General features: G+C 36.0%; 1 protein-coding gene across 2 annotated transcripts in view; it reads left to right on the plus strand.

The window, feature by feature from the left end:
* MTA3 (metastasis associated 1 family member 3) overlaps window positions 1–18,466 on the plus strand; it is a 133,209-nt gene that overhangs the window by 69,576 nt on the left and 45,167 nt on the right. For both annotated transcript variants that reach the window (XM_032682889.1, XM_032682890.1), the window contains exons 10-14: window positions 1,467–1,541; window positions 6,545–6,603; window positions 9,191–9,315; window positions 10,374–10,525; window positions 11,020–11,242. In XM_032682889.1, the coding sequence (XP_032538780.1) occupies window positions 1,467–1,541; window positions 6,545–6,603; window positions 9,191–9,315; window positions 10,374–10,525; window positions 11,020–11,242 (634 nt within the window). The remainder of the gene's footprint in view (window positions 1–1,466; window positions 1,542–6,544; window positions 6,604–9,190; window positions 9,316–10,373; window positions 10,526–11,019; window positions 11,243–18,466) is intronic.

The following is an 18,466-nucleotide window of genomic DNA, read 5'->3' on the forward strand; positions in this document are numbered from 1 at the left end:
ATGAATATTTTATGTTCTCCAAATATAACTATTTTCCTAACAATAAGACACAGCTGTTATGCTTGTTAATTCTTAGTTTTTCATTATCAACTGTTTTTACAAATTTAGAACTATTACATCTCAGATATGGCAGGAAAGGCCTTGGTAATCAAGACTTGGAACTCTTCATAGAAAGCAGGAACAACTGTTTTCCAGCTTCAGAAAAGTGTGGAAACATGCCTTAAAATTACCATGTTCATTTTAGGATGCTAAGTTTTTCTTGCTCATCTGATTTGAATGGTGCATTCTTACCCTGGAGAAACTAAAGAAACTTAAAACTCTCCTCTCTCTGCTTTTGTAGAGTTGATACTTTGTGCTAATTTCCTTCTGCAAAAATGTCACACAGATGAGCATATTTACTTCTTTCAAAAATAGAATTTGATAATGAGAATACATTATCCTGTGGCTGTTCACAGCTTCATCGGCAGTTTAGAGTATTAAGTGCGTAGGTAAATGGAATAAAGGTTATCCATGCTCAGTCTGTCAAACAGGTTTTTCAAGTTCTGAATCAAAGTGTAAAAAGTTGTGAATCAAAGTGTAAAAGGATTACAGTTATTCAATCCAAGCACCATAATTATCTTTCTTTATTCATAGATACCTACTGAGTGAATGAACATATTGGTGTCACAATCATAGTTAAAACAGATTAAAGTATTTTAATCTGTAAAATACATAAAGATAATCTGTAGCATGAAGTCATTAATAACTGTTCAGGATGGAAAATAAATATGGATATGCTAAAATGTACTAATTGACAATGGCAGGTAGTTGGGGTGGCAGCGTTCCATCTAGATGCCAGGAAGAATATGGACCTGGAGACTGAGAATCAGTTTATCTGTTACTTCACACCTAACGTGTTCTTGTCACTGGCCTTTTTTTGGGTAGATTTCTCTGAAGGCATAATTTACCTGAGAAAGTAAAAGGACTTTAGGGGATTTATGCAAAACTAGTGGTATTTTATGAGTGACTGAGTTGTTACGGGACTTGCAAAACCTGTGATCTAAGTCTGGTATCCTTTTTATTTTTAAAGAGAAAAATACATGAGACTTGCACACAGTCTCATCAAGATGATTTCTTTTAGTCCTAATGTAGATACACTTTATAATAGAGACATTACCTTCTGTGTTTCCTAAAGGAAATCTGCATTCTGTTTTGATCATTTTGTTTACCATATGGCTTAAAAAGAATAAATTACATTTAGATTTGGATGTGTGATAGTGTAATTCTGCATACTTCTTAATTATAAAGAAAGGTTGTGTATTATTAATAGCAATATGTGTTCATTTGCATATGGATTTTAATGTAGTTGTTTAATACATTCAGAGTTTAGTATTTATCTCAACTGTATTTGATTTTAACATGTGTTTAATAAGATGTGGACATTGCAATTTTTGGAACCACTTTAATTTTTAGCAAATGTTTTTCAGCTCCCTTGGAAGTCACTGACTAGCATCATCGAGTATTACTACATGTGGAAAACCACTGACAGATATGTGCAGCAGGTAATTTAATGACTATTTCAGCATGAACCAGTCTGAGACATTCTTAAAAAAATGTAATGATGTTAAGGCATAAAAATCTGTTCGTGTTCTTAAAAAGAAATATGGGGGAGCCTATGATAATATTTTGGGATATAGACCAGTGGTTCTGTGTTGTTCATCACATACCTGTGAAGAGCTTTTAAAGCCATTTGTACTGTATGCTGGTTTGAAGTAATAGGATTCCTGGTTCCTATTGCAGTATGGGATAAGAAGGAAATGGGCTCCAGAGCAAATGCTTTAGTCTTTGAAGCTGTGCTATGGGACTGAAGGAAAAGGGAAAATACGTTGTGTTAAAGTGGCTGCTACTGTTATGCAACTTTTATTGGTACTCCCTGACAAAACATTACTTTGCCATTACCGGCATTTAAAACCAAAACTGAGACCATTCTGCACACGGTGGAGGTGTTCATCCTTCTGGTTTGAGTGTTCAGCTGTTTGGGTTGCTCTGGAGAAGAAACGTAAGATTATGTTGAGTACCAATACTGGGATACTTTTAGCAGGTTTAGGCAAAATTTCAATGTTGGTGCTTTTTATATGCTGTACTCTCTATATTTACTCCTTTCTTTAGATATATAAAATACTTTAAAGTACTCCATTTTAATTTCTGATTTAATGTTTAATTTTGTAGCTCATTCATTTGCTACATAATTAGAAGCAATGTTATGTACAGAATGTTGAAAATAATTTTTTTTGCTGTAATAACTACAGCTGTACTGTTGGATGGATCTTTGGAGTTGTTGATTAAGTGTGTCAGAAGGAAGATTGCTTCAGGTTGTTCTGGTTTATTTGAAAAGTGTTTCTACATCAACTTGTTAGTGTATGGAAAGTAGGGTAAAAGACTTTTACCACATAGGAGAGTCTTGAACTATCACGAGGACCTTTTAGTTCTATGAATAATACAAATAGCAAATAATACATTCTCTATAAAAGCATGTTTTTCTTTGTTTGTCACCATTCATTTCACTTTTAACACTTTTTTTGCACTGTTAGTTTTTATCCTAGAAAGGTACTGCCAGCAGAGATTTGCTGTGCTTATCAGAACTTAAAGATTGGGCAAGAGATTATCTTTAAGAATCAGATAAAAAGATTTTATCCATACTGAAAGCCATGGAATAAGGATAAAATGAAGTGTAAATTGTCTTTTGTCAACACTCTTAGGTTGCTCAGAGACTGATCTTGTTTCCTGTAGTTTTTTCCTGGAATACTTGCTCTGGAGGGCTTGGCAAAAGACTAAGATTCCCTTTTTAGTTCTCTAGGGCTCTGTTATGATCTGTTGCTACAATGATCAAGGTGTGGGATGTGTTGAGATTGCATGTCCTTTCACAAGATGAGGCTCTATACAAGAAAAACACATGGGCTTTATGGTTATCTGCAACTTGAAGGCTCTTGTAAGTGCCTGTGTTTTACTTGTAACTAAGTAAACGTACAACATCCTACTGTAGAACATGTCAGTACACCAGGGGATTGAATGCTTTAGATATGTTCTTTCAGGGTCACATATATGATCCTCAATAAGAAAACCACTGTAGGCCAAATACCTGTTTTTTTATCCTGGTTAATGTTTCTGTAATCTTTCCTAACAAGGGATCAGAACTTCATTGTGCCCTTGTTTAGTTTGCTGGGGAACGGTAAAAATTAACACAGGTCAGTATCAATACAGTGCGTAGGGTTTGGGGTTTTTTTCCCAAAAAGAACAAGCTGTGATAATTGAATGTGTTTCAGAGAGAAAATATGTTCAGTAAGAAAGAGGGGGTTTCAGTGTCATTTTTCCCTAAATCTCATGCTTGAGGGGTAGGGTGACTTGTGAAAATGGGAAGACATAAAAGGTCGATATACCTACTTCTCTGAATCCTAGATTGATGTGATTTAATATGAAAATTTGCTTTTAATTATCTCTATTTCTTTGTGTGAATTGGATACATGATGTCAGGCATAAGAAAGATTTCCTTATCATAACTTCTACTAAGTGTTATTCTTGCTAGATAGCTAAAGCTGGTGATAGCAGTGGAGGTACTGCTACCACCTTGATTTCAGACCATCTTCTCTTCAAGTCAAGGTGAAGGGAAGATATGTTAAAGTTCTCTGAACTTGTCTAGCAAAACTAATTCAGGCCTTGAGTGAACATTCTTGGTCATATGACACTTCTCATGACCACTACTATATATATATAGTGTTTGAGGAAGGCCGGGTGATTGATTTCACTGAATGAAAAGTCTTCTCATTGGTTTTGGTGTTCTCCTTAAAAATCTGATTCAATACAAAAAGACTTTTACTGAGATTTCAGAAGAGGAAAAAGGGTGAACATATTTAATGGTAACTAAATTACTGTTCTGCAACAATATATAACATTTACCTCTCATTCATTTATTTCCACTGGTGAAAACAGTACTAATTTAGGGAAATGATCAATTCTTGGGATATTTGTAAGTTGATATTCATAACAAAAGTCCTTAAAAAGCACAAACACTCAGTTTCAATGCCAGTTGATTAAAAGTAGTAGAGCTCAGGTAAAAAGCTGAGTTGGTGTAGTTTGACCTCACCTAAAATGCGGTCTGTAAGACCTGTTTGAAATACTGTTGAAGATGTAATCTTTTTTTTTTGTGTAAAGCATCAGCTCTGTTTGTTACATTGCTCCAGTGCTTTGTTACAAATTGGTGCTTTGTTTCATGTCTAAATGTTTTCAGTTTCAATTTCCAACCTTTACCAGTTTTCGTCCTCTAAATTTCAACAAGCAGGGGTTTCATCTCAGAAACTGCAACTATTGATAGTTTTCTTTCTGCATCCTTTCTTCTCACTTGGTACTTGAAAGTTGATAGGTCAGTGTGAATTCAAGCTGTGACATGTTCTATTGCTTTTAGAGAGCAACGTTAGCCATAGTTTTAACATAAAAAATACAGCTTATACTGAAATGGCAGTGTATGACTTTTTTTTAGAAGGCGCCATATCATTTGCTTTAGTAAATAAAGAAGGGAAGCAGTTGTTAAATTGCATTCCTTACAACTCCCATACCAGTACTAAAAGTATGCTAAAATTCAATTAATGTGTATATAATCACTTCTCAGTGACGCTGCCATCAGGGCTTAATACAGCTTCCTACATACAGCTTCCTCAATACAGCCTTTACATTTTGACCATGCTTCAGGGCTACTTTCCTCATTTCTTACCCTTTATTGTGTTTTTCTCTTTTGCTCCTGCTTGGTGTGCAGTGAGATTTACCTGTTCTCTCTGTAGAATGGAGGAATTAGTTTGTTAGAAACCTCTGTGGAACACGTGTTACCTGCTGACTGGCACTTTTGCATACTTTTTCAGGCTGAAAACAAATTCTATGTTGTTGGGTATAACATGAAAAGGAAAGAGAGACAACTGTGGGAACTCTGTGGCTTGCTATAAAGCAGAGAGAGAGTTCACCGTTGAGACATCCTCTGCAGGCAGAGCAGACTGTGTTTGCGTTTTTGCTATGGGCCTGTTGAAGGTAGAAAAGTGTTGCCAAGCCTGGTGTTGGGGAAAGCTGCAACTGCACAGCAGTATTAATGGAATTCACTTCTGTAGCTCCAAACACAACCAGACACCTGTGGATGGCAAAAAACTGCCTTAAAAAAAAAAAAAAAAAAAAAAGATGTGGGGGCAGCTTATTTTGGAGATAAACAGAAAAGGAGTCTCACATTGCATAGGAATTAATTAATGATGGCATGGACTGCTTAGAAGTCTATTTATCATACATTACTCTTGAAAGGTGCAATTTTTATAAATGAGAGTTTTGTCAGTGGACGACACAGAGGCAACTTTCTGAAATGGAAAAAAAGAACAGCAGATTACCTGGGGAGGCTGACTCAGACTACTGGACTGGTAAAGCTGATTAACCCTGTGACTGACTCAGGCAAGAGACTCTCAGAGCAGAGTTGTCTGATGATACTGTTCTCAAGGTGGGAAATATATTCCCGGATTATAAGCCTTGCAAAGATTGGATATCAGAAAATAGGGGTATTAGCAGAAAGGAGAATTGGCTGTTGTAGGAGAAATGAAGGACTGAATTTTAATTACCTGATAAAGAAAGGCAGGTCGTATTGATTTAATTGTGCTGGCTATCAGTGTGTCCCCCTTTATCCTCTGTCATATAATTGACCACGTTTTAACTCCTTTTCTCTCTACTTTTTTTTCAAGGGAACAGAAGTAATGTTGGAGTGCAGGGAAATAATGTGTTTTTCTTCATCTTTTATATACAGACAAACCTGTAGACATCTGAACTCTGTTTTGCTTGTGCCATTACTGAAAACAAATGCCATCTTAGTTACCTGTGTAATATATGGTAAAACTAAAGCTTCTCAACATTTTTTAAGTTAGTAGGACTACCTACAAGATGGTTTGAGTTTGTTGCAAGTATGAAGAAAGTAATTTTTTAGTAAATTCACAGACTATCTTGGCAGTAGCGTAGCCATCCTGGTACTGTGATGTACCTGAGCCACAATTTTAATGGCATTTAACAAAAGTAGGTATTTAGTTATTTCTAGCAGTCAGTGGACTTTACTGTTCCTTATAAAATACCAGCCTCAGGCTGGACAAAGTGCACAGGAAGTATTGAGGTACATAAATGGTGAGGAACATATCGCGTGCAATTTCATTCATTTATTTTCTACTTAATTCTGCAATGAGGATTAGCCACATTGTCGTACCTGTTTATGTAGATGTAATGTATGTAAATTGTAATTCTTGTTTTTACAGTTTTGTTGTCATACGTGAGGCCTGTGAGTTTTACTTGGAAGGACAGTATAGTATAATTTCAAACTAATAATAAAAATGGAGAACTTTATTTTTCATGGTTTTCATCTTGTAGATTTTTATGCTTCTTTTGGAGGCTGTTGTGAAATCGAAAAATAGAAATCATTTAAAGATGGATTGTGTGCAGTATTATGAAATCTTATGCTTTAATGTAAGAAAATATTTTAATGTGTTAATTTTTCAACTAGAAACGTCTGAAAGCAGCTGAAGCAGAAAGTAAACTGAAACAAGTATACATCCCCACCTAGTGAGTATAACAACAAAGTCAGTTTTTTTGAATAATATACAGGTAAAATCGAAACTGTAACATGGAGTTACATGCATGGTAGTTTCATAGTCATATTTATAATGGTTTCTTTCATAGTATTTGTTATATACAGAGGTATAATGGTAGAAATTCTTGTCTTAAGTGACACCTTATATCTGACTGAGCCATTTGTCCATGACCTGCAAACTGCCTGTCTGGAATGCTGAGAATTTTTACAAAGGTGATCAAGTGCTATCTGTGGACTGCTCACAAGCAAGAAGAGCCCTATCATTTAAAAAGCATTTTTTTCCAGAATAATCTCTTCCAAATCCCTGTAGCTTCATATATGTGTAAATACTTCAGATTTCTGTAAATTCAATATTTCGAAATAGAAGCAGTTGTTAAAGTAGTTACATAAGACAAAATAAAATCAGATAATTTCCCATTACAGTTTTATCTTGTGGATGAAGTCTATTCTTCAGTTAGAGACAAGAGATGTTCTGGCTGTAAATTAAAGGTAGCACACAGCAACAAATCTTTCACCTTTGCACAAATCCTATTAATGCAATCTTGTTTTTTTCTGAGGCGTATTTAATCTGGTTTTTTTAGATTTAAAGTCGATGCTATATCTGCTTTTGTTAACATGTAGATTACAGAAACAAGATATAATCCCTCTTTCATATTCATAATTTCCTCAAGATTATAAAAGGAGAAAGGATTACAGTTGACATTTTTTTAAGCTTTCTGTGGATATATTCAGTTTACATATATATGAAGTTCCTGTTATGAGTGTTTGTATAACAGAAGACTGGAATACCAAAGGAAGTACTTTGCAAGGCTTTTTGATGACTTGTATAAATTGCATACAATAGAGCTTCATTTGCGTATTTCATACAGACTTTTCTCTCCTAAAAAGATGTAATAATGCAAACAGCAGATTGTTAAATTCATTGTTTTAATCTCGTGTCTGAAGAAATTTTCAAAATTTCTGTGAGTTTTTTTCAAAACTGTGAGTTTTGAAGCTCATGTCTCTAATAAGTGGCACTTTGAAAAAAAGCTGAAAACTCTAGTATGAGTGTTCCATAACCTCTCAGAGGAGTGGCTGCTTTAGGAAAACCATATGGCACTCAGTCTTTGCATAATCTTTTTCAATTTAATTTCCATGGTCTGTGTAGACAATTCAGGATTTTCACCAATATGTTCACTGTAAGGACTAGCTGTATTGAATGACAAAGTCTGTTTTGAAATGCTGGATTTTTGAGTTTTTATCTTACTGCTTGTCTTTTGCCTCCATTTCAAGACAAAATCCCTAGTCAACAGTAAGAGGGTGATAGGACTTCTCGTGTCTTTGGTAACTATGCAATCTGGGGTGGTGGATCACTAACTCTGTTTCAAGACTGATTTATTGCATTTGAAATCTGAGTAGAATTGATTCTCAGAGCTGATACCTTTTTGAACTTGATCATAAGGTATTTCCTGTAAATGCAAGGTTCTGTGCTCAATACCAGAGAGTCCCTTTCAAATTCATGTCTTTTCTGAAAGGTAACTTAGCAACAGATCATAATGTGGGAGACTTAGTCGTCTCTCGATCCATTCTCTTGTACCTTGAGCCCAAGGTACTTGATAAAGAGCATGTAGGAATTATAAGTGTCTCTTGCTGGATATAGTGAAAAAAGTGAAGGCAGGAGACAGACTGTTGGCATTTGAAATAGAGACTTGATACAGGAAAGGTTTCTTCAGTTAGTCGTTTTAACTAGTCTTGAATATATTTTATGCTACCTAAAGTAACAATTAATCATCTTAGGAATCAATATATCCAGTCTTGCATTATATTGAGAGTAATTAACATGCATAAAGTTGAAGCTTTGAAAATACTGTACTTAACGTAGCGCGGAGTATATTAATTGTCTGAATTAACTGACCTGTGAAGTCCAACTTCTCTGAAGTATTAGTAGTTACAATAATTGCAAGAACAATAAAGTATAATAATATTTAAAAGCCAAATAATAATATCCCAAACCAGTTATTGAGCATTTCAGAGAGAAAGTAGTTTAGAAAAGAACCTGGATAGAATAACTTGGTATTATATGGGAAGTTTTGCCAGGATTATAAGACATTCACTTCTACTGCAGTTGGTGGGAAGGTGTGTACTTCTGCTTGAGACAGGACGTGGACAGGGTGGACAACCTTGTCATATTATAGGCAGTGTTACTGGTCTTGCTTGCTATACTTTGTCCAAAGTCCACCTCAGCTTGTAAAGCCTTATCTTTTGATTAGAACCACCTTCTTAAATTCTGTGCTGGGTCAGACTTTTGTTAATACTTTGACCCCGAGACTTGGTCTTTTACTAGCTTGCCAAGTAGCTTAGAACATGGGACCACTTTAAAGATCTGTAAATTGGAGTATCAAACCAGCTCTTACATAGCAGGTCTCTGAAAATACTAGAGAAGTACAAAAATTAGTCTTGCTTAGAGAAGATTTTATACGTGTGTCAATAGATATCAGAATTACAGAATTATATTGCTTGTTTTCATGTTGACTAACCAGTTAGTAAAATCATTCTTTTTCCATTTATTTTTATTTAAAGCAATAAACCAAATCCCAATCAAATATCCAGCAACAATGGGAAACCTGCTGCAGTCAATGGAGCAATGGGAGCCTCTTACCAGGCACAGGCCCCAGTAATAGGTCGGGCTTGTGAAAGCTGCTATAGTAAGTAAATATTTTTTTTAATAATTCAGGAGTTTGGGTTAACTTTAATATATGCTGTTTTCTAAAAACAAATGCATGTACTCTTGTTTGCATGTTATAGAGGATAAGTTCCAGTTACTTGTGTGGCAGAAATAACTTTAAAGTTATAGCTACCTTCAGTATATATATATTAAATGTCAATATTCGAATAGACTTTATTTTTTTCTTTTAACAATTCAGAAAGTACAGAAAGATTGTTATATAATATGATGGCACTGATATGTTATTCCTTTACCTTCAGAATGCTAGATTCAAATTTATTTTTGGTTTTTCTGTAAGGACGAAGGGGTTTTGAGCTGGTTTTTTTTTGGTTGGTTGGTTTTGAGGTGTCTTTCCCCCCTTTGTTGTTGTTGGGAGGCATGGGCAGGGCATATTGGTTTTTTCTAGTATTTTGTATGTTTCTGATAATTCTTGTTTTACTTATTTAAATAGCAGCCTTCAACAGAGGTTTTGTGAGAGTGAGATATACTAAAATCCAGAAATTGAAAGAATTGAAAAGACCTGCTGTATAAGAGTTCCCTGCTTATCATTCCTATGGCTGCCCATCTCTTAAACAACAATTAAATTAAAAACATATTTTGTATGGAAGGTTTCCATTCTATACTTAGTTTTTCAAGTCATATTTTTTAAAGAATAATTTTCTTATGAAAAAGGAAAAAGGTTAAATTAATGCGCCCTTCTGGGTCTCCAAATGCACAAGATAAAAATATGTACGCATCTTCAAGGTCAATAGAGGATGTTCTTATCCTTTTCGAATGTGGATCTTAATTTATAAGTATTCAATTTGAATGACTTGAACTTTTCCAGAATTTCCATTTGGAGTTGACTTCTGTGATGCTTTTGTAAAAAATAAAGCAACTAACAATTCAAGTTTTTCTTCTCCATGTCAAATGTATTAAACATTTATCTGCGCAATGCTCTTATATTTTGGCCATATTTAGCCATCTATTACAGCATTTGGATTTATTGCAGTGCATGTAGCATGCACCAGTTCACCTGTGCTCTTTTCTCCTCTTTAGCTCCACAGTCTCACCAATGGTATTCTTGGGGCCCTCCTAATATGCAGTGTAGGTTGTGTGCGTCTTGCTGGATTTATTGGAAAAAGTATGGTGGCCTGAAAATGCCTACACAGACGGATGAAGATAAACTGTCTTCCAGTCAACCTACCGAGGTAGGACTGTGTAGATAAAATTTGAAACATAGTGATTTCACAAGTCTGCTGTGATTTGAATATTTAGCGGAAAGGGTTTTTTATGTATGTGTTCAACTTTGGTTGAATAAAACTCAACTTGTTAATCCTTTTCCTGTGTTTAAGTAGAACTGTAAAGTGTGCAGGCCCTGCCGTATCTTTATTTGACTAAGCCTTATGTAAACAAACATCCGCTTCATGCATTTTTGGTGGACAAATGTAATTTTCTCAATCAAATGGTGTGTTATGTATGAAATGGTAAATTGATTATACAATATCTCATTTAGAATGGCATTATATATCCATTCTTAATATAGTTCTCTACTCTGTGTTTTACAGCTTCCTACATAGGCCTCAGATTTTTATATTGTGCTTATGCATATTATTTGACTAACCTTGAGAATTTATCCAAGGTGTGGATATTTTAATGCTGTAATTCAGATGTACCTGTTATCATTTTTTGTTTCTTTTTGTAGGAATCGCATGTTAGAACTCACATGTCCCGGCAGGCCACACAGGGAACTCCAGTTCGTAACACTGGAAGTCCAAAGTCGGCAGTGAAAACACGTCAAGCTTTCTTTCTTCACACGACATGTTGGACAAAACTGGCCCGTCAGGTCTGCAAAAATACCCTCCGGCTGCGGCAGGCAGCAAGACGTCCCTTTGTCCCTATTAACTGTGCTGCCATTAAGGCAGAATGTAAGATGTTTTTTTAATTCTTAGTTCTGTGTGCTGTGCTTTCCACCCATTTTTGTCTTTTAATTTTATTTTCTTTTTCAATAAACATTTCTTGTCTATACACTTTTGCTTTTCATTTTTTTTTTCATTTGTCCAGCATATCACCTACACATTGGATTTCTGGCTGCCTTGAACAGATTTAGGCCGGGGAAACATTTCAAATTAATTAAAAAGGGGATAACTGTTACCTCATTCCCTTACAAAAATTACCAGTAACAAAAGTGGGTTTAGGAGGGGGAAAGCAATGCCATGACATAAAAAACCATGCTTCCTACTAGGCATTGTGAAAGAAGTTTGCTTTTATATTGTTCATTTATTCTTTCACTGAGCAGAAACTATAGATCTGTACATCTTTTTTTTCTTAGTGAGTTGGTAAAAGAATCAGGAGATGGGGATTAGCTCAGTTGGTCAGAGCATGGTGCTGATAAACCAAGGCTGGGGTTCGATCCCTGTATGGGCCATTCACTTAAGAGTTGGACTCGATGGTCCTTGTGGGTCCCTTCCAACTCAGAATATTCTGTGAAATCTGTGAAGAATTTAAATGGGGTGAGTAATACAGCCCCTTGTCACTATGATGATCAGATGATGGTGATAGCCATGTTTATCATAATTGCATCACTTTGGTTTTGTCTATTCCAGTTTTAAATTTTAGTTTTAAATAAAATTCTGTATTATACTTGTTCTTTTTATAGTGAAAATATAAAGAACTGATGAATTCACTAGTAGTATGACAAAAGGATATGAGTTATTGTGGATAGCAACAGTAAGTCTCCTCATCTGCATATGTGTGTTAGTTCTGCTGCAAAGTCACTGAATATTTCAACAGCTTTTGTATCTGCGCTAAGCACATTGTTTAACTGTTCATGCTGTCTGGTTATGTGTCCCAGTCTTCCACAGATATGGTTCTTGGAGCAGATGCTTGGTATTCCGAGATGAGCCATGCTGGCTCATCGTACTGTCAATTGTATTAGAATTGAAGAGACCTTTTTAGAATATAAAATTTTATAACATGTTTGCTAGATTAACACCAAATGTTTTCCCAGCATATTTAGCCGGGATGCTGATGATGTCAGTGTTGATTATAAGAAATTTACTCCATGGAGGCTTAAAATCTGATTTTGAGTAATTATTTTCCTTTTATGTACTTTAACATCAACTGTTATTCACATGCAAACTCTTCACCTGCTTCTACAGGTATCCCAAGCTTGGTGAATATTTCTGTTCATTGTCCTTGTCTAATTTTTTAGTTGTCTCTTTGACCATTTCCTTTCTTCTTTTAAACCTATGGAAGTCAGGAGCAACCTTCAGATTTAAGGAAACCATGTGTCCACTGTGTGAATAGAATGAGTTATACTTCATGGAAGAAGTGTGTCTGAGGGTGGACTAGGACTATATTTTTAGTTCTCAATCCAAAGTAAGAGTTACTTTCTGAGAGGAAAGCATTATACCATTAAATTTCTGTTTATTCTGAATCATGGAGGAAAACTTATAATTTCACTTGAACCTTGACTCTTTTTGTCCATATCCCTATTTCTCACTTACTGCAGTAACAAAACTCAAAAGAAGAGGAAACCGTTGGTTAAGGAAGAGAAAAAATAGAAGAAAAAGGTTTCATTCAATGGTTAATGGTCATACTACAACAAGTGTTAAATACACAGTTCAACTTTTAAAGAGAGGAGTGAAAAGCTGAGCTTTTCAGCAGGACTGGCAGTATCAGACTGGCAGTGCTGTGAGTGCTTCCTCTTTGTTTCTTTGAGTGAAAAAGTGCCACATCAAATTAACAATGAGCAGAAAGATTTTTTTTTCCCTGCAGTCTCTGTCTCATTATTCTTTTTGCTTATAGCAGTTTTCGGACCTTGCAATTTGTCTTTTTGAATTCTGATACTTTCTGATTAGATCTAACATAGATTGAAGAAAAAAAAAAAGTCACATTTGTCAAGGCTTTTTGAACACAACATTAAAATAATTTTCTAATGGTGGAAACCAGATTATACCTCAACTAATATAACTCACGGTTCTCTGTACACACACAGATATGCACAGACACATACACGTATTCTGTTTCTGGCAATCTCTCTATCTGGAATAATTACAGTGCTCTTACCTGCATTGTCATTGTCTTGGTCTAGTAAAGATTAATAAGTAAGTAAATAAAAAGAATGGTTTTGTAGTTTTATTCCTATACTTATATCTGGTGACCTCTGCTCAGTGCACTCTGTAGATTTTAATGTTAGAACTAAATAGTCTCTCTTTTCCTGAGAATGCCCTGAATCTTTTTCTAAGGTAATCTTGAAGCAAGTAATTTAAATTTAGATTTTTAAATGAGATACTAAATTAATGGAAATTATCTCCTATGCTGAATTGGCTGAGTAGTTACAATATTGAATGAATATCTGTAAGTTACAGATATGCTTAGATAATAACCTGGCCAGAGTAGCAGGTCACTCATGATGTGATATGGCATGAGGTGGTGTTAGGACGTTCAAGACCTGATTTGGAATTTGTTTTCCAAATTGTTGATGTGCTGAAACTTGAATCTAATGAGTGCTTAGATGCTATGTCAGACTCACCTGACACTTTGTGTATGCCAAACCAGTTCTTGAAACTGTAACCGTTTCACAACGTTATTGCATTAGGCACTATAACAACACTAAGAAACCATAAAACCCGGAAGGATTGGTAGGGTGCTTATTCCAGCAGTTTAACAGGTTTTATGCCACCTTAGTCTTGTGCAATTTGTTGAAGTGCCAGGTTGTAAATGAAACTAATTTCCAGTTCTGAGAAAGACTGTCTGAACCAGCATGTCAAAACTTACTCATAAAATAGATAGGTTTTTGCATTCCACCTGAATGCATCTGCAGGTACTTCTTTTGTCTCAGAGGAGCATGGAAGTCTCTGAGAATGCTAACCTCAGGCCCAACCATCTCTTAGGCGAAAACAGATTTCGACAGAGCATTTTCTGTTATTGTAATTCCACCCACATCAGCTCGCTCCCCCCACTGGCAGAAAATAAGGTCCTATTCTGTGTTCTTTATTCCCTCAGTTAGTGTAGAGAATTAGATTTTTCTCATTAATGAACCCTGTAGCATGACCCCTGCTCAGATGCCAGTGGGAGGTAGTGGAGATGGTGCATTTACTTCCCAGTTGAATCTAGGAAAGGCCACCAGGAGGTTGAGAAGGCACAGCACCTCCGGCTAGGAGCACAGCCCATTATGGAAACTTCAAACTTTGTTTTGCCTGAACTTAATAGACTCTCTGTAGTTGTTGACAATAAAATTGTCTGATGGATTTTCAGGAATAATTAGAATTGGTGAACTGCTTTGCTGAGAGGAAATTCTCATGCTTTAAATCTCACGCACTACCTACCTTTTAGTTTGAATATATTGCATGTTGTTTAGAAGGTGAAGCAAAACTGTCCTGTCTGTGGAAGGTCTCTTAATTAGAGGAAAGCAAAGGCGGCATTCTTCTCAACAGCCACTGGCAAGATTGGATCTGTTCCCAGCTTACAAGCAGGTTGATATGTGCCTGGCAGTGAGCCATGCATCTGCAAGCATTATTACTTCAGCACAGGGATATTTTGATGGATTTTTTTATTCCATTGCTTGGATACAGCTTTATCAGTATAAATATATGTATTAATTATAGTAATTTAAATCTGGATAACTACATGCTATGTGCATAGACATGATTGTCAAAATGTTTTCAGTGCACAGTAATATATTATCTGTATAATATATGTAGTTATTTGGGAATGGGTATACTGTTCATGATGAAAACTTATAACTTTGAATCTTCAAATTTATTAACAAGTTTGGTACACAGTACTTGCTTGTGATCTAGTTTGATGAAACAAAGACAAATCAAAACTAGGTAGAATATGCAAAATGTTCCTGATTTGGCTTTGTAAGCATTGAGCTTATATTTTACTGACATAAAACTACCCATTCATCTGAAGTGAGTAACATTTATGGGTATTGTTTCACAAACTGTGTTTTTCGTCCTTGATTTTGATAGCTGCAGAAGAGCTTTTGGCTGCATCTAGGATAAAAATATTTTCTCTCCGTTATCTTTGGGTACAATTTGTGCCAGATTTTAGTAGCCAGGAAAATAATGGAAAGAGCACGCTATTTTTTACTGAAGTTTTTAAGAAGAATACAATCAGGGAATACGAAGGGCACAGTACATTAATTAGATAATCAGAATTTTGACAGAGGGATGATGAAATGTCAGAGACAACTTGACAGTCTCTCTAAGAGACCTACAAATTTGTTCTAAAAAGGAAATAGTTAAAAAAATACTTTCAGATCTAAAAGCACAACCTCATTTGATATCATCTTCTTCATAGCATTCATTATTTCATTCACTTCTGTAATACCCACAAAAGTTATTAGTTTTCTAGGTTAAGAACTTAGTCTGTTCAAAACCTCATAAAGAATGTTTCACACTGTGGTTTGTAATGTTTGTAATGTTGTTTCCTGAAGTTTTTCTGATAGTACTGTATCTTCTTTAGGGTTATGGTGCCCCAAATTATGTGCACTTCAAGATACAGGTTTCCCATAATTTTAGAGAGTGCTGACTTCATGAATTCTCTTCTGCTTGGTGATGGTGTAGAACCCATCATTATGTGTATGTGCTACAGCCATTTTACCCCTTAAGAATTAATTTACATGTGATGTTTGATGGTGATGATATCAATCAGTTTTAGCTTTGATTATGCTCAGAAATTTCTTATCAGGAAATTTTAACTCTCTAATCACTTCTTTTCCTGATGTTTTGTATGTAGAACAGCACAGATCCTTTGAAGATTACATAGACAATTAATTTTAATAACGTGCTAATCCCTGGAAAAGAACTTTTACCCTGTAACATCTGGGAAGTAGAGGTCTTTGGTGACAGTTTGTTAAAAGCTCATTGAAATGCCAAGTTGGATGCCAGATCAGCTGCATGTGTACATGTCACGAGCCCTTCAGAGGATCCTGGCAGACCTATGACACTGGCAGTTACTGGTTTATAGGACGTGTAAGTAGGAGGGGACCCCTGGAGGTCTCTATCCCACCTCTTGCATAAAGTTCATGTGCTCATGAGCCTTTTGTCCAGATGGACATTATGTACCTCCAAGGATGGAGGCTGCCTGACTTCTCTGGGCAGGTGTCCAATGTGTTTGATCAACCTCCAAGTAAATAATCTTTTCCTTAAATCTAACAATTTCCTGTCTCCCAGCTTGTGGCTGCTGCCACAGAAAGCAGTGGTAGGTTACCCTATCCCTTCTTTACTCCGAGAAGGGTCTGGTTTGGTGTCTCTCTGCTCCACTGCTAGGAGAATGCAGGGGGCAATCAGGTCTCCCCTCATGCTTCTTGTCCCAATGCTGACCGGACCCAGTCCCTTGGACTCTGCGTATGTCCTGTACACCAGCTCCCAACCAGATTGTGGGCTGTCCAGTAGATGAATGTGGTCCAGTGTGTCCACATCTCTTCTGCAGTGGGGATCCCACAACTCAGCGTGGAGTCTGGCTGTTGTTTCACACGGACTGAGGGGACGGGTGACCTCCCTGGCCCTGCTGGGTTTGCTGTGCTCATAAGGCCCAGTGTGCTGTTGTCCTTCTTGTGGCAAGGACGCACCACTGAGTCGTGTGAGCACATTAAACATGTTTTCCCCTTTGCAAGGTCTTTGTTGGTTCCCTTGATATTTCCATATTTAACTGTGTGCCTCTATTAATAGTGCAACCCTTTTGCCACTCTGCAGACCTACTTATGAAGAATGTTATCACATTTGCCCTGTTTTTGTTCTCTTGAACCAAGACTGTTTAAGCATTCATTAAACACCAGCAGCATATGTGCTCAGTGGTTTGCTTGGATGAATTCCACCTGATCCTGGTAACTTGTTTTTATTCATTAACCAGTTCATTTGAAATATTTCCTGTGGAGTCTTTGATGTGACACAGTTCTCATACTTTCCTCATAAAATTATTTTGGAAGTGATCTTTAAGTGCTTCTGTAGTGAATGCTGATGCAAAGAATACATTCAGCTTTTCTGCTGTGCCTTTGTCTTTCTTGAATATTTTCGTCACACCTTGATCATCTCCTATTGCTACAGGCAGTAGCACACTTTCTGCTTTTGCTGTGTTTGAAAAATATACTATAAAATATAATACGCCTTTTTTAATAAATACATTTTTTCTGTTAGCTTCCACTATTTCACTGATTTTACTAAGATTTTTATTGCATATGGATGCTCATATTTGATTTTAGGACTTGTTTTTTATTCAATGGTTTTACACTTGAGAGTGATACACAATCTAACTTCTATGGTTTTTCTATGTGTTATGCATAGAAATCATAAACTTTATTGCACTTTGTATGGGACTACCATATTGTGGATCAAATTTTGCTGCTGTTAAAAGTACTTAACAGCTTTCACAGATGGGTGTGCTTTGTAATACTCAGCTTTGGTGAACATGCTTTACTTCAAGCATGGAAACTGTGCTGTGTTTGCAGTCTGTATTCCCAGTTACCATATTAATACATCTCTAGAATTTAATGTCTTTTTTTACAGTGAAGACACGTAGATAGAAAATGTTCTTGCTAGTTACTTCTTAGGCAATGCTTTGGTATTCTCAAAGTAACTATAAAATACTGTATAGCCTGTACTTATTTTAGTGAGGGAGTCAGTGGAGACACATTGTTCTACTCTGTCACTTAAAATATTTCAGGTGTTACAAAATATTAAAAATATTCAAGGCACCAGGTTTGAGCTTTTCCCCCTGTATAATGGTATATTGTGTTATTAAGAGAAGATAATAAAGTGCTTTGTGTACTCAGCATTAAGGCTCTGGAAGCTTTGGGCTGCCCAAATACCAGTTGGCGTTTCCAGAATTTCAAGTAGTTTCCCAAATATATTGAAGTAAGTTGTTCATTGTCTGCTGCACTGAAAACATCTCTGAACATCTGCAGTATTTATTTCAGTAATTGTCTGTGGATTCAGAACCTTCATGGTTTTTGCACAGAGCTACATAAAATACATTTCCCAAATCTTTGTTCGCGAAGCCTAGCCATGACATAAAATATAAGATTATAAATAATTCTACATGGTGTGTTATCTTCTTCCTGTGACTATGTACTTCATCTCATGTACTGGAATGAAGCAAACGTGAGCAGTTTGATAAAACACAAGGTGGATTTGCAATTA

The sequence above is a fragment of the Chiroxiphia lanceolata genome, chromosome 3 (assembly GCF_009829145.1).
Source record: "Chiroxiphia lanceolata isolate bChiLan1 chromosome 3, bChiLan1.pri, whole genome shotgun sequence".
In the NCBI taxonomy this organism is placed as follows: domain Eukaryota; kingdom Metazoa; phylum Chordata; class Aves; order Passeriformes; family Pipridae; genus Chiroxiphia; species Chiroxiphia lanceolata.